The 16,704-nt window shown below is 37.1% G+C and overlaps 1 protein-coding gene across 5 annotated transcripts; it reads right to left on the bottom strand.

Annotated features, from left to right (window-relative positions):
• Nucleotides 1-435: 435 nt before the first annotated feature.
• On the bottom strand, nucleotides 436-12,036 carry a1cf (apobec1 complementation factor). Of its 5 annotated transcripts, none has more exons than XM_058794533.1 (12): nucleotides 11,940-12,036; nucleotides 8,958-9,101; nucleotides 8,449-8,583; nucleotides 8,112-8,242; nucleotides 7,789-8,027; nucleotides 7,379-7,543; nucleotides 6,874-6,971; nucleotides 6,509-6,788; nucleotides 5,209-5,426; nucleotides 4,972-5,108; nucleotides 2,796-2,938; nucleotides 436-1,673 (listed from the first exon to the last, which is right to left on the bottom strand). In XM_058794533.1, exons 2-12 carry the CDS (start codon nucleotides 9,054-9,056, stop codon nucleotides 1,534-1,536), a joined length of 1,785 nt encoding a protein of 594 aa, XP_058650516.1. In that variant the 5' UTR covers nucleotides 9,057-9,101; nucleotides 11,940-12,036; the 3' UTR covers nucleotides 436-1,533. The 5 variants fall into 5 exon arrangements, with proteins under 5 accessions (XP_058650516.1, XP_058650519.1, XP_058650521.1 ...); XM_058794536.1 differs by having other exon boundaries at nucleotides 5,209-5,402; XM_058794537.1 differs by having other exon boundaries at nucleotides 1,535-1,673; nucleotides 2,787-2,938.
• Between the last annotated feature and the right edge of the window lie 4,668 nt (nucleotides 12,037-16,704).

Genomic DNA, 16,704 nt, shown 5'->3' with positions numbered 1-16,704 from the left:
GCACTACACTGTGTTAATCCGGGCCTGCTGACATATCATATTTTGTCAGTTTACTGTTGGGGATTTGTCGTGTCGCGACTCGGCTTCCAGTGTAGACAGCATCACTGATTATAATGAGTTCTATAGTAATGAGGTTACTTTGTTTCTTTTCGATAGGTGAGTAACATTGGTTTTGCTTTGTTTCACAGAACTAATCGTTGCCGTAATTTACATAAAACTCAGACAGACTATCACAAAGCGTTATACACAGTGTAGCCCATACTATTATGTTATCAATACTTAAGCTAGCTTATACAAAGAACAGTGATGCTAAAGTCAGCTAAAGAATGTGCAACCTGTACATATCTAATGCTTATTATATCAAAAATGTGTTTTAGGGTTTCATGATCATTTAAAACGTGTCACAAATGCAAAAAAGAAGTCAGGAGACATGTCAAGAATTGAATTTGATTTATTGAAGGTTAGTTGATTTATTAGAATTATATTTTCACAACTCGCCTACTTTGTAGCACTATGTAGATCTCAGCTTATTTTTTATTTATTTTTTTGTCCTGATGATGCCCGTCCAATTGTCCCTCCAGATCTGATGCCGATCACTTAGACAATAAATAATTTCAAACACTCTATGATCGAATAACAAAGTTCATCCAAGCAGAGTTGGAAGTCAGGTATAAAAATAAGTTCTAAGTGCTACACAAACTTTAATACTGTCACCTTTAAGGCATCTTTATATTTAACAATGCTCTTACATTCCCCACGTATGAAGTGGGAAAATATTAGTAGCAAGCCTGTAAATATCTTATAAAATGTAGCAAAACTACTAATAAACGAACCAGATACAAAGTGTCAACCATATCTAGAATGATCCTAAAACCTGCAGATACATACAAAAGCGTATGAATGGGTTTCATCTGTTAAAACTCTCTGTACTTAGGTGTTAATGTAAATACTGAAAGAAAACCAACACAAAAACAAACCACTTTAAATACAATACCAAAGCTTACTAAAGTAAATGTCTGGATAAACATCTGTATCACTTAGCACAATGGAATATTACTAAGTGTTTCGAAATGACATTCAATTGTAGTGATTCATTGTTAAAGGCAATCGTTCAAAGGCAGCAGGCAGCATTGAACAAGGGTCCAGCCTAAATTTGTCTCATTTAGATAATAAAAAAAAAAAAAAAAAAAAAATTGAATCTAATGAGATCACCATTCTGGATGACCACAATTTATGACACAAGTAATGTTTAAATCAAGGGAATTCAAGCCTTGACAAACAGCAATAAATCATAAAACATGAAATGTGACATTTTTGTTTGGGTTTGAGTTGTTGGCAGCCTTCAGACGGCCCTCTTCCTGAGTTAAGTCAAAAGATGACTCACATTCTTCAATATCGTAAAAATGCTGAAAACACTTGGGAAGAAATAAAGTTATCATAACTCTAAACAAACAATCACTACTAACCTATAGACACGACAGAATACAATGAACAGATTAACATTGACTTTACAGAGACTGTTAGTTAAAGGTTTTAAAACACTCCATATGCATCTCCACGGGTTGCCACAGCAAAGGCAGGGTAACCCTCGTAGGTTGCATAGGCAGTCAGGTCCTGACCCAGAGAAACAGCCTGTTTCAGCTGGTTAGCAGTGGTGCTGGCAATTGCATAACCTGTGAAAACAAAAGGAATGGACTCAAGGCAAAATAACTGTTGAAAAGCCTTAGGTGTTAACTATTGAAATAGTTTTCTTAACCTTAGAATGCACATATGTGGGTATCAGATGACAAGACCACTTCATCTAAAAGACATTAATAAATAAATAAAAATGGATGGGTTTGGATTTTTAATCCATGTAAAAAAGGTCTTAATTTGCCTTTCCACAAATAAAGGCCTAATGAGAGAGCAGAAAGAATTTCTTTTATAAAGACATGGCATTAGATGTTGCATTGCAAGGTAAAAATGAATATCTTCCTCAATATTTTTTTTGCAATACAAATACCTAAACATCATTAAAACAAGATGCATTCATTTGAGGTGCAAACTGAACATGAAACATGAACAAAGCTGAACACGAAGCTGAACAAAATTAAATGAAGTTAGGCTTAAAACAAGGATGAACATGTTAATGGGGAATGAAAACTTGTTTTCCCTTTGAATTTAGTAGATTTTTCTGAGCCTACTAGCAGATTTGTTCTAGTTTTAATCATAAAACGCACTAAATTTTGATCAATTTTGTTAGTAAATCTTGATTTAAGAATCTTTAGTAAATTGTAAAATAAATACTGATGAAGAACATGATTTTTTTGCAGTGTGGTCATAAAATGTATGAAAAAGTAATGGAGATCTATTGAAAGTTGTATTTTCAAACTTTGAAGTGTTGATAATACAAGAAATGTACATTTACATTTTGTTTTTGTTTTTTTCATTTAATTTGTTCTTTAATTTTTCTTTATGTGGTTTTAAAAGTTCTTAGAAATTCATACATTTGCCTTCATAAAACCTGCAGAAGCCCTGAGATATGGCATTAATATTTACATTTAACTATTTAATATAAATGTGTATTATTTAACTAAATTAATATTATGTATCAGTTTTATTATAATTTACAATTATAATTATTATAATTTTATTAATAGTTAATGAGTTTCAGGTTTAAAACAAACCTTTATGCCACAGTCGTACATTACAGAGTAATTAATAGACTAAAATATTTGTCCTAGTATATGTTTGCTCCATAATAACAGAATTAGAATCACAGTGAAATAAGTAGCAGTCTTACAGACCTCACATACCTGGGAATGCAGCAGCGACGGCCGCAGCAGCGGAAGCGTCAGCGCCCTCTGTCTGAACACCAAGGATCTGCAGCGTGTGTTCGGACGCATGCAGCTTCGCCTCATCCATTGATGCGCAGAGCTTGGCGGGGGTAAACGGATGTCTGATTGGACACACAGAGAACGTCAGTGATAAAATTTTGTGTTAAAAAGTATAGATTTCTAAAAATAGATTCATATTTGTATTTTTAAAAAGATGCGGATGTGAGTTAGGTTTATATTGACAGAAGCTAGGAAGTGCTGTGTCTGTCATGCATTGCTAAATGCCGTCTCTTACTGAAAAGTGTAAATTTATTGCTGTGTCCCAAAACATTGTGAGCTGATTTGATGTCTGATGGCTACATTGGCACCTTTCTACACTGACACCGTGCTAACTAAGAAAGTAACCTCTTGAAGTAACAGATTTGAGCTCTGACTGTTATTGGTTATTCTTGTGTAATGCACGGACTGTATGCACACCGACTGTCTATGTATTTCTACGTTCTAATAGCCTCACATTTCTAACAGCCTGACTGGCAAACACAACTATTTATATAGCTTATATATTATTAACTATAGCAGGGGCATCAAACTCAGCTCCTCGAGGGCCACAGGCATAACCTCAAGAGTTTAGTTCCAACCCTGCTCCAACACATATAGGCTACCTCTTGTTTTCAAATAAGCCTGAAGGATTTGATTAGCTGGATGTGGTGTGTTTATTTAAAGGGTTAGTTCACCCAAAAATCATAAGTAACTCATAATAACTCATAAGACCTCCGTTCATCTTTGGAATACAAATTAAGATATTTTTGATGGAATATGAGAGCTCTCTGACCCTCCAAAGACAGCAAGGATATCACCACGATCAACGCACAGAAACTTAGCAAGGACATCTGTAAAATAGTCCATGTGACATCAGGGGTTCAACCGTAATTTTACGAAGCTACGAGAATACTTTTTGTGCGTAAAGGAAACAATAATAGTATAATTTATTCAACAATTCTTCTCCCGAGTTACTGTCTTCCGCCATTTTGGAGAGTACCCTAGAACGTAATCAACGTTGTTTACATTCAGTTTTTTTTTTTTTTTAAAGATTTACGTTTGTTTTTTTTAAAGATTTGTTTTTGTCATTTTTGCCTTTATTTAGATTCTACAGTGTAGTGACAGTAAGCAATGTGGGAGAGAGAGGGAGGCGGGATTCAAACTTGGTACACCCGCAGTGTAACAACGCTGTATGTCAGCACGCTGCCCACAAGGCTATTGGCACTGACAGACATTTTTATTTTATAGCTAAACTGGCACAGAATGGAACCAACGCTATCTCACAACCAATTCGTACGTATTTGAAGAGGTGGAGAATTCGTACGAATTCGTACGACCTCACTCGTACAATTTTGTATGATTTGTCTAAACCCCAGTGACGGGTAGGTTTAGGGGCGGGGTTAGGTGTAGGTGATTCGTACAAATTCATACGAATTGGCAACTCACAAAATACATACGATTTAGCAAAAATCGAATGAATTTGAACGAGTGAGGTCGTACGAATTAGCCACCTCGTAAAATATGTACGAATTGCCGTGAGATCGGGCTGAATGGACCGCACAGGTTTGTGGGATATCAAAAGTGCTGAAGGATACATCTATGCTGCCTTCAGAAATTGATCAGATGAAGCTATCTCAGTAGACAGAAAGTGACACTGTCATTGGTTTTACACGTGTTATTGCCTTCCTACTTCCATATGCTGCCTTTGGAGGCAGCATTTTTCAGCTTTCAGATACAGCCATAATGTATCAGTATTGTAGAAAGCACATCAGTAGGAAAACAAAGCCAAAACCCAAACATCTTAAGGTAATTTAGAAATCCCAGCCCGAGAAAAGGAGGACATCCTGATCTAGGTAAGTGGTTCCCAACCACATTCCTGGAGTACTTCCATCACTGCAGATTTTTATTGACTCCTTAATTATCAGCTCATTAGTAGAGACATGAAATGGGAGTGTAACAAATGAACCATGGACACTTTGCAGTGTTTAGGGTTCCTCCAGGAATGTGGTTGGGAACGACTGATCTAGGCAGCTCACTAGGTTTTGTGACACAGTTAATGCAAGTGTTCTTGCTTTGTGATGATGTGTGTATCGTTGAGGTAGAAGTTGTGGCATACATATTTGGATATTGAGTAGCCAGAGCAGGGATGGTGACTTTGTAAAGGAACAGTTGCCTCTGATCTGGTCCAATAGCAGAGTGAAGCTGGTAAACCGGTTGTCCCCAGTTATTCTTTTGGCAAATATCCTCCAAGATCTGCGAAAACAGGCAAAATTGTCCCTGGAAAAATGTTCCTTTGAAAAATTCCTCCTTTCAAAATCCACGAGTGATCTTTTCAGTGAGGGTATGAGTGTACCTGTGGGGCGTGTTTGATGCCTTGAGGCTTCAGAGTGACTGGGTTCATGGGCGTGAGCTCCATGCCAGGAAGAAGGTCATAGAGTTTGTCGTCGGGGCGTTTGTCTGTCTTGAGTTGGTACGTGGCACAGCCACGACCCATGCCTGCATAGGCGAGGTATCCTCGCCCGCCCAAACCACGTACGCCCGCTGCCCCTACAGGTACATTCATGTAAATTTCTAGGAATGCAAGAAGGCATTAAGTCGAATCAAATCACCAGAAATCACCTGGGTTTCAATCAAGATTTAGAGAAACTGATCATCATATATCCCAAGCCAGCACATTACAGATGCTGCATCTCTGATTTCTTTTATACATTTGATAGACTTGATTTTTGGACCCCATCCATTCAGAATAAGATATTATTGTTACTGCACTGTAATATGCAGGCATGGATAACAAATTCAAATGCTAGATAGGACAAGCAAACTATCAAGAACAATATAGCAAAATACATTGTGTTTAAGGTCACATGCAAATGATGATGCAAATATCATATGGTTGAACTGCCATAATAAAACAATAATGAAAGAACTGTACATAAGTAATTTGCCCTGTCTATTTAAAGTCAACATGAAATAAAAATGTACTCAATTTACTTAATTGTGCCTAATTGTGCACCTTTCATCAGTGCATGTTATTCCAAAAATGTTTTGTATTGTTTCTTTTAAATACAATAATTCACCCTGAAACAATGTTCCTTTTCAGCTAACATCACAAAACCCCCTTTAAATTCATTTCAACCACTTGGCCCTTTTTTAATTTATTTTTCACCTTTATTCACCGATAGGACAGCTCAGAACTGATAGGAAGCGAAGTGGGGCTGATCCCACCCCCTCGAGTCAGGATTCAAACTCAGGATGTCCGTAGGGCAACAGTGTTGTATGTTGGCTCACTGCCCACAAGGCTATTTCACTGACCTGCCTTCATTTTGGTATGTAATGCCCACTTTTCGATTTTATCCAAACAATTGTTTTTACAGAATTGTCACATTATGAATGTAAATATGTGAAAAGTGTTTCACGTTGACTTTAATAAATTGTAGACTGGCCTAGTCTGTATTCATTTTGTTGCTTATGTAGTGTATACTTAATTATATGAAGTGGATTGTTTGGTCATTAATAATCAGAGCAATTTCATGTATTCATTAAGAATAACTACATTTTTAGCAGATAATTCACAAGCTTGATTGGGATTTCTTGGAGATGATCGTCACACATTTAATTACAAATTTCTGGAACAAGTGAATCAGATTACCCACCTCTCACAGAGGGGGAGCGCACCAGCCCCCTGGTACTTATGTGCCCTTTGGTACTGGGGAAGCGGAACTGATTAGGGATGGCTGTATATGCATGAGGGGCGTAGAATATTGGTGCTCCTAGGTAGGCTGCTGAGGGGTCGTACATCTGGCCTACAGTGTAAGCATAGTCTCCTTGGAGCAGAGTCCCACCACGACCCCCTGTGCCTCGGGTGTACCGAACATAACTGTCCTTATCCACAGGCTTGGCTAGTGTTACCTCAATGGGAGAACCATCAATGACCTGGAGGAGATGCAGAGTTTTTTTATAGAGCATTATTTCATAATGATTCAAGTGAGTTTCAATTATAGGTTATGTGCCGCCTTACCTTTCCATTCAGTGTGTTCATGGCATTAATGGCATCCTCTCTTTGAGAGAAATGAACAAAAGCGTAATCTCGGATCTTCTTCACCCTTTCAACAGCACCTGTAAATTAGCAAACACTGTAAATAATTCAATCAAATCAAAACAATGAAATTATTTACTTGACAGTTCAGACTGAGAAACCATAATGTAAAAGTCAATAGAGTCCAGTGTTGTTTGAGCACGTTTTTCAAAATATCTTCTTTTGTGTACCTCATAAGAGAAAAAGCCAGATTTGGATTCCTGTAAGTAAACTTTGGTGCATAACCCATCCAGACTTTTTCTGTTACTACGAACATGAATGATACCTCAAATTATGCGGCTTGTTGTGCAATTACTTTTCTAAGTGTTCATGTTTATGATTTTCGCCTGGCATGTGATATAGAAAGGGTAAAAAAGACTTGCACTGAAGGATTGACCTGAGGCATGTCCAGAGACCAGAATATTAAAGAGTCTTTTTGTTAGCTCACCAGGTTTGATGCTGTTAAACTCTTTCTCTATGGTCTCCTCTGTGGTGGGCAACATCAGATTACGAACATAGAGGATCTTCACTGTGGCCATGGTGTCCTCATCTACCTCTACTTCAGGTTCAGCCCAGTCGACTGCAATTGGATGACCCCACAGCTGAATCCTCCCTGGGAAGTGATAGAGAAAACCATGTCAGTGGTTCGTCTTTTATCTCTCGATCAACTTCTTTGGGCAATGAACTAAGTATCTTTGGACTCAACATGAGTTCAGCATGTGGGAAATCAATAAAATCTTGTCTGGCTTTGGAAACAGACGATTGCTTTCAAAAACGTCTGTACATTTGAAACAGAAGTGTGAGTAGTTTTAGATCTAATGTGATGTAGCTTAAATTTTTCGTTGTATCGGGTGTTACCTGGTAGCAGTTTCCTCCTGGCCATGGCAGCAGCTCTATGGCTCTCATACTCGACAAATGCAAAACCTCGGTTCTTGGTCTTGTCAGCAGCGCTTGGATAAACAATGACATCCATTACACCATCCGTCACCTTCTTCATCTCTGCCAGGATCTCTTCTCTCTTTTTGGTCTTTGGAATGCCGCCCACAAAAAGACGACAGTTGTCTACACTTGCACACACACCAAGAAGTCTTCCATTCCTGTGTGAAGATGTATAAGAATTTTCCATCAGTTTTTATGGTTATGCTTTGTCTACAAGATGTCTAGTTTGAACAATAACTCACCGGATTTCATAGTTGTTGAGCTGTTTCATGGCATTCTTAGCCTCTTGTTTTGTGGAGAAGGTAACAAATGCATAGCCTCGATTGTTGCCATTGAAGTCCATCATCATCCGTACTTCATAAATTTTGCCAAACTGCAAAGACAGGTAAGTGTAACAGTTTTAAGGCTACACCACACTGAAATATCTATGGAAGCCTGTTTATACTGTTTATATTATGTAAAAAAGTTGCATTATAAAATATCAAAGCAAATAAATTAGCAGTTGCGGGAACAGGCTTAATTGTTAAAGTCATTATTAATTTCTTTTAAATTATTACAGTTTACCACTTTTCCCCTTACTTTTTCACAGAGCGGCACCAGTTCATCCTCAAAGAGGTCCCGAGGAAGCTTTCCCACAAAAATCTCACTGCCTCTCTCTGGAGGTGGGCCTTCCCAGCTAGGAGGTGGACCACCATATCTCCTCTGGCCATTTTCCTGAGGAGAAAACATCTGTGATGCCTCTCTAATATATCACAAATTAATGTGCACCATAAATGCATATGGTACTACTATAGACCTCAAGAATGGACAAATCATTGTACTGATCCAAGACATATGCTGCTTTTTTCATAGATGGAAAGGAAGTTTTTCCATTTTCACCACATGATGGTGCCACTATATTACATACTAAAAACTGCTGAAGACAACCACACAGATATCTCCAGTAATGAAAGCATCAAAAAAATGGATCTTATGGACCAGCGGCACCAAATTTCTGTCTCAAGTAAGAGTCGAATTAAGCAAGTGTTCCTATCCCATAATCCCACAATGGCACCTGTCCTGTTACCCAAGGCTGTGGTAACTATTACCTGGTGTATGTGATATCCTGTGCGCTGGATCAGAGCACGCAGCGCAGTCTCTTTCTGCATGCCAGTCAGTCCATCCCCACATTTTTGATTGGTTTCCATTGTGAGTGATTATCAGCTATAAATCAGCAAAATTAGGGGTGCTCACTGAAATTAAATCAAAGTTCAAACACACATAAATGACAGGGCAAGATAGCATACTCCTGCTTTAAATCTGAACATGATAAGAAGCCAAGACATGTTTCTCACGGACAGGTTCAAAGGTAAGAAATTCATATGTCCTAACAGTTCTCTTTTGAACAACACTAATCCATTTAATAAATAGCCATTTTGTTCATTTATACATAAGAGAAAACTTTATCACAAAGATCTAATCCTAGAGGAGGAGAAATGTGATTATTTGGTCTTAATGTAGGCATCTGTCATCTTAATTTAATCAGTGTCTCTGATCAAAGTCTGTTTGAACTGCATGAAGAAAGCTTTGGGTATATATTGGCTGGACAGCGTTGGCAAAAAAAAAAAGAAAAGTGGGGGGAAAAAAACATTTTCCTCACCTCCCGGTCAAGGACTGCAGTGTAATTATTAACTGAAGAGAGCAAATCAAAACAGCAGACAATCATTGAGTCACATATTTTTCAATAGGAGGACATCTGTGTCCCACCCTTATTTCACACCTTGTTTTCCTCAATCAGAATTGAGAAAATATGAAAGCATAATTCTATTATTACATCAAAAGATTGCTCTATAAATAGCTCAGGAGACTAAACTCTCCAAAAAATGTATGACTTTTTTTTTTCTCCTCCATGGAACACAAAATATATGACAGTTTTTGTCCTTACAATGAAAGCTGGGTCCAAAACAATGCTGTAAACCAGTGACTTTCACTGCATGGACAGAAAACCAGACTTTTATTTTTTTTTTTTTTTATTTTATCCTCTCTTAGAAGACAAAATAATATTTTATTTTTCAAACTATTCCTTTCCTAAGAGATTTCTTAGTTAATAGTAATAAAATTATAGAACTAAGTAATGAATAGCAGCTCTGATCATTTTTATTTTTTATTCTTTTTCATTTGTTGATAATCATTTGTTCACACATCTATGACTTTGCAGACTTTAGAGCAAATGTGACCATCGTTTAAGACATTGTTGAGATCTCCTCTGAGACTCATTGGAGAAACTAGATACTATGTTTGATTCTGAGGAGAAAATATGGGCAAGCAAGAGTCTGAAGCAGAAAGTAAGCAAAAGTTCCCATTTACGTAAATCTAATATTAACAATATCTCCCTTCTGATTATTCATTCTTTTGAGATGAAAGTGCTATCAAGTGTGATTGAATCGCATGGCCATGGGTCTGTAAAACTCATCAGTGTAGTGTCTATTTGTCTTTGTCTTTTTCAGCTTCACTTGATCAAAGAGAGATGCTGAAGACAACAAAGGAGTGTGTGAGTACAGAATAGGGGTCAAAGGTGACAAGACTGCTAGTCATTTTCAAAAGCTCTTCAGTATCTGCGTGTAATCATGACAGCGATGATGATACCGTGATACCACAATCATTGTCTCTCTATAAGTAGCTCAAAAAAAGACAAACACAAGCTGGCCTTTATTTGGCACATATATATATATATATAGGGATAAGATACATTTTACATACAAAAAAAACAATTAGTTGATAAAATATGCTTTTTTAAAGTTTTATCTTGCCTAGTGCATCGACTAAGTGAGGACTGCCATTGGTGTCCCCTTAAAAATAGATGTACGATGTCCCTGCAAGTCTGTGTGCTCTTTTTCTTTTCATTAATTTTACAATGCATCTCACCAGCAATGACAGCGCTAATGTGGTCGCCTCTGCAAATTCAATAGCTTGTGCAAAGCACAGAGAATTTATCTAGACTGAAAGGACTCATCACAGATGACTCACCGAGCAAGATGCTATTACTGCACGCTTTTGCAGTTTGGAAAATGCGTCCTTTTATTCAATCCATACAGTGCATGAAACCAAAAATCTTTAGCAAGGGTCACAAATGGCGATTTCCTTGAAGCTCAAACGTCAGGGATTTAAGAGAGATGGCCAAACATTAGGAATCCATTAAAGAGAGCATTTTAAGACAGTACGGAAAGGACTCCATTAGTCTGCAGTCCATCCACTGCTCTCTTCTGGACAGCCTGGTTACCGTTTGCATAAACAAGATAACTAGACGTGCGCTTATCATGCCTGGATCTCTGGCTGCTTTTCAGCCCATGTTGACTGAAGCTAAATACACATGTTCTGAAGGCCATTGTGCTGGACTGAAACGGCAACAGCAGGGCAAAACGGCAAAAGTGCAGGGAATATAATATTTGTAATTGCTCTTCAATTGCATGTTACATTTGCGGCCTGCCTCTGTATTTAAGATCATAAATCAAAAACGATATTCTATGCACTACCCCCAACCAAATCACACATGTACACAGTGTTCCTATCGTTAAAAACCATATGTAAGGTTCAGTATTCCGTGTATTATAAATACCGTATGTTGAAGAAGTGCCATATGTGGAAGCATTTTGGTAACAGCAGTGATTAGCTCTGGGTTTATGTTACAGCTGATCTTGTAATTCACATGTGCATGTTTGTATGTTGAAATGTAGAAGAAAGGTTAAAGGTGAATGATCGTTTCTGTATTATAAAGACTATTAGAGTTTGTGTTGTAAAATTTTTTAATCAGAATGTAAAAATAAGCAAAAATAATTAGTCAAATTAATGTGTGTAATTAACTGATGACTGTTCTTTATTATATCTTACCTAGACAGTGTCCTCACAATCGTATCGAACAGTTTTAATGCAATATTATTAATTGAACTGCACCATTAAAAGCATTAAATACAGACAACAGAGCTGTATGGATGAGCTTAGCGTTTTTTTTAAACACTGCCACTGCCTTTATCTTGCCACTACCTGACAAGGCTCCTCATGTCACATAATTTGGTATTTAAGAAGCAACTTACCTGAGCAATTTCAGAGATCACCACCCGGAAGACTCAGACCCTCATTCTGCTGAATTTGGCAACGTGTCACTGGGGTGATTCTGTAATCACATCATATCAAACTCCAAAGGTTCACTGTCCTGGGGCTGCTTTACAAGCCGGCGTGGTTAAACGTTAACCAGCTCTATCTCTGCCTCTCGCTGTAGGCCAGCCCTTTGACCAGGAACAGCGATCACGGTTCGTCTGCAGCAGGGAGACTCCTGAGCTCCTGAGGGATCATGCTGCGGAAGACTTCTACTGCTCTTTTTATGTCAAAAATATTCATAGATTTTGATAGATTTAATTTTCGTATCTCTTGTTTTCAGCCAAATACAGACACAGGCCAACCAAATGCACAAATAAACTTTAAATTAACATATTCGCTTGAATTCAAGGGGATCTCAGTTATTTGTATTGGTGGGCCCCAGCAGTTCAGCTGTATGTAGACATGTTTTGGGTCCCCGTCATCACAGGGCCCAGCACACAGTTTTAAGTTGTCCTTACCGATGACATTCCTGATGTTTTTTATTTGGAAGGAAACATTTAATGATTAAATACACCATAAATTGCAATCATCTCTTTAAGGGATTTTATACAGATGGTTCTGTATGAAGGGGCCATGAGAGGGTGCTAGAGGGTCCGTGGAACATTTGTTTAACAAAATGCATATACTAGTCAGTATATGTAACAACATTTGCAATGTTATAAAATACTTTTTATTTTAAATAAATGTTGTCCTTTTGAACTTTCTATTCATCAAAAAAACAAAAAAAAACAACAAAAAAAACCCGTTTTTTCTTGAGCACCAAATAAGCATATTAGAATGCTTTCTGAAGTATCATGTGACACTTAAGAATGGAGTAATGGCTGAAAATATTCACACTCTTGAAAATAAAGTTTCTTTATTGGCATTGATGGTTTCATAAAAAATTGAATCTTTCCATTCCACAAAAGATTCTTTATAGTGGAAAAAGTTTTTTTTAGATTAATAAAGTGTTTTGCACACTAATAGCCTATTCTTTTAAGAAATGTTCACTGAAAGGTTCAAAACGGTTCCACTCTAGCAAAAACATCCTTTTGGGAAGCTTTATTTTTAATAGTGCAGCATTGCCATTAAATAAATAAATAAATTAAAATTTAAAGTAAAATAGAAACAAGTTGTTTTAAACTGTAATAATATTTCATATTACTGTTTTTACTGTGTTTGTGATTAAATGAATGCAGCCTAGTTTAGCATGAGAAAATTTCATGCATTTTCTTACTGACCCCAAACTTTTCTTATGCATAATAAATGTGTCTTTAACCCTAAAAATCTATACCTGCCTTTATATTTTCGTAACAAAACTATTAGTAACCTTGAGCCTTGGAGAGTCTGAACCCCTCGAACCCCCTCAACCCCCCCCCCCCCCCCCCCACCACCACCAAAATCGGCCATGTTTTTACCTCCTAGATTGTTCTTACTTTCCATTCTACACCAGGTATTGACAAAGTAAACATGCTACTGCTGATGTCTTGTTGTCAAGGCCCAGTGTTTGCTGTCTCCTGACTTGTTTGTTTGACTTTGATATGGGCAAGTGGTCCCATGTTCCCTGTGCTCTCTGCTGTGCACTACATGCTACATAGAGTCTGACCTGAATTTGACAGGTTTGAATACAACATTAACTGACGTCCAAACAGTGAAGTTCACTAAATGTGAACTTGAAGACCAAAACCTTTTGTATTTCATCAACATGATTTTTTTCTAGATACAATTTTAATGAGTCACGATTCAGACTTAGCAAGCAAAATGGCACGGCGAGTGAAACAACGCCCCCTTGTGAAGAAAAGCACCTACTGTCTGAAGGAAATGAGGTGGATGAGGGCATTATTTTTGATTATACCAGATTCAGCCAATCAGAGGGATGACCGGTGATTCATTCAATGATTCACACAACTCTTTGCCTCTTTAAATGCAAATGTGGCTATGGAAAGACATATTGTCTAAGATATATTGAAAACACTTCCACAGATAGCAACAAAGAGAATATATAGTCTACGGCACAGCAAAAAGCCTGAGAGCTATTGAGTCTTAAAAAGCTTCTTTTACAGAGTGCTATTGATTTCTGTTTGGTCCATGTGTAAATTGGCCTTTCTTTACTCAAGCTCTGTCAGCAGCCGCCTACAAAAACAGTAACACACACTCAAGATCCCCCGTAAGGCTTTACACAACTCCATTTCACTGAAGTGTGTGTTTTTCTCCATAATATGTTATGTAACTGTTTTTTTAATTAAACCGGCAGCGCTTATGAATTCCAGTGAGAGTGTCCAGTGTGTCGTGCATCATGAGTGGTGTTCTTCTCTATGGCTTTTGCTCCTCAGGATGACCTCCTCTGACACTTTATACACTGGGAGGAGAAGATTCATTAATCTAGAACCCTGTACCGTATCAATGCAGTTACAAAAGATGCTTTTCTTCTAAATAAAATCATTCAAGTTTCATAATATGCACTTCATGAGCTGCGTATATTTAGTTCTGTTGTTGCTCTGAAGTTAGTAGTTTTTCAAAGTAACTATTCTGGTGAAAACTGGCCTTATTTTAAATTCCTTCCTGATATAGTGCAAATAAGACCAAAAGAAAAGAAAGAAAACTGCAGTTTTCTATGGCTGAAAAGATAAAAGAGTGTAGCAGGAAGTAAGTCAGCAAAATGTCAGTGGGACCTCATCATTTGAACACATTTGTTCACCTAAAACTCTGACCCAGTATTATTTTCCTTCCATAAAACACAAAATGAGATGTTAGGCAGAATGTCTTCATACTGCCAGACTCCAAAAGGGCACTATAAAGCACAATAAAAGTCATCCATGTGAGTTACGAGTTATATTAGTAGTCCTCTAAAGCCATACAATGCAGAATTTTTAAGCCTTTCACTATTTCCAACAAATAATGGACAGGAAGTTATTCATTTTCAGTGGAGAGTAGTATGGGAGCTGCTTGGAGTTCTGATCAATGCAGAATTTTCTGATTGGATCTGAGCTTCGGGAGAGTCAGAATATTAAAATTCGTGTGGTTAGACCATATGTAACTGCTAGACCAGATATAATGTTATATTTAAATCAAAACTATGAGCATGAGGTGAGAATAAACAAAATGTTTGCACTAAACCTTTAATCTTGAAACACTTTCTGTAAAATGTTTGGTTATGAATAAGTATGTCCGAAATTATTATTTTAAAATTGTTAAATAATTGTTTATGTTGATTAGCCAAAGAAAACAAACAATGCTTTTCTTTGAAACATATTGGCTGAAACATATTTGTTTTGTGTGTATATTCATACATTCATTATTCATTCATACTAAGGTGAAATTCACCGGGTTAATAAGTGGATTGTAACAGCAGCTTCACAACCTGGTGGAAAGTTTCATGTAACTGCCACTAGGGAAAACCGTTCACAAATTTTGGAGCTAGTAAAAAAGCAGCTTTTTTATTCCCTCTGCTGGAGCTCTCAAATATTAAACTGCCTTCAAGTGCACCTAGGACACTCATACCTCTGAGTCGGAAACATTACACAGAAATAGCCAAAATTAAACAAAAAATAGTTATATTATGAACAATAAGCCCAAATAACTACCTTTGAATTCAAAATTATGACAAATATTAATTTGTATAACTTGGAACTCATGAACGTACTATTTCTTGACTCCACTTGAATGGCACATATATGTGTTGCACCAGGTTCTTGTGTGTCAACTTTAAAAACACCACCACAAATTAAAGCTATATCACAGGGAAAGATGATCGGTGATGGACTTTAATTTTCGCTAACACTTTATTTTGATGGTCCCTTTTGAACATTCTGTTGACACTAAGTAATGTTGCAAATACATGTCAACAAACTCTCATAAAAGTATTAGTAGACTGTCTGCTTCATATCTGCTAACTCCTTATTGTGTTGATCTCCCAACAGATATTCTACTGACTAAGTAACTTTGCAAGAACGTGTCAACTTAATCTAACCCTAACCCTACCAGTCAACTAATACACTACTAACACTCTAATGAGAGTTAGTAGAAATGTAGGTGCAACATTATTTATAGTCAATAGAATGTGTTAAAGGAACCATCAAAATAAAGTGAAACCTAATTTTCATTTTTGAGTGCGTTGATCATGGAGTCCTCTCTGGCAGGCTGCTGTTGTAACTGAGACACAGTGTGCTGTAGCTAATAGAAGCATTTCCCACTGGAATGGTAACCAAGCCATTTAACTCCCTCTTCATAAGCATAATGAGACTCAATTACATACGTGATTGTTGCGAGATCAGCTGGGAGTGAACTTCAGTTCTCTCAAATCACACATCTGTTTGGAAATACCGTTAATTCACCTTTATCTGATTTCAATTCAGGTTAACTACACCTTCAGTTATGTGTGCTGAAGGCAAGGTAATAAGACAAGAGCAATATTGGAAGATAACAGGGACTTTTAAAGTATTTTTAATCTATTTGATAGCCTGCTATATCAGCATTTAGTACTGCAGTAGTGCATTTTATGTGAATTAATAACTCAGCATGCTTTGAGTTATATGTTTCAAAGGGTGGCTTTCTTAGGGAGAACTGGGCAGCTCTTGCTTGGTTTGTAATATGCATTTTCAACTTACATATGCTGTTGATAATTATGGACTTTGTTACGATTTGTGGTAAAATAATAATCCATGTACCTATAGCATTTTCATTTTTTCTGGTTTCCACCTTCATATATTGTTGTTTTTAATT

This window comes from Onychostoma macrolepis, chromosome 12 (assembly GCF_012432095.1).
Source record: "Onychostoma macrolepis isolate SWU-2019 chromosome 12, ASM1243209v1, whole genome shotgun sequence".
Taxonomy (NCBI): Eukaryota; Metazoa; Chordata; class Actinopteri; order Cypriniformes; family Cyprinidae; genus Onychostoma; species Onychostoma macrolepis.
Note: the sequence above shows the minus strand (reverse complement) of the source record. Positions and strands in the feature narration are given on the sequence as shown.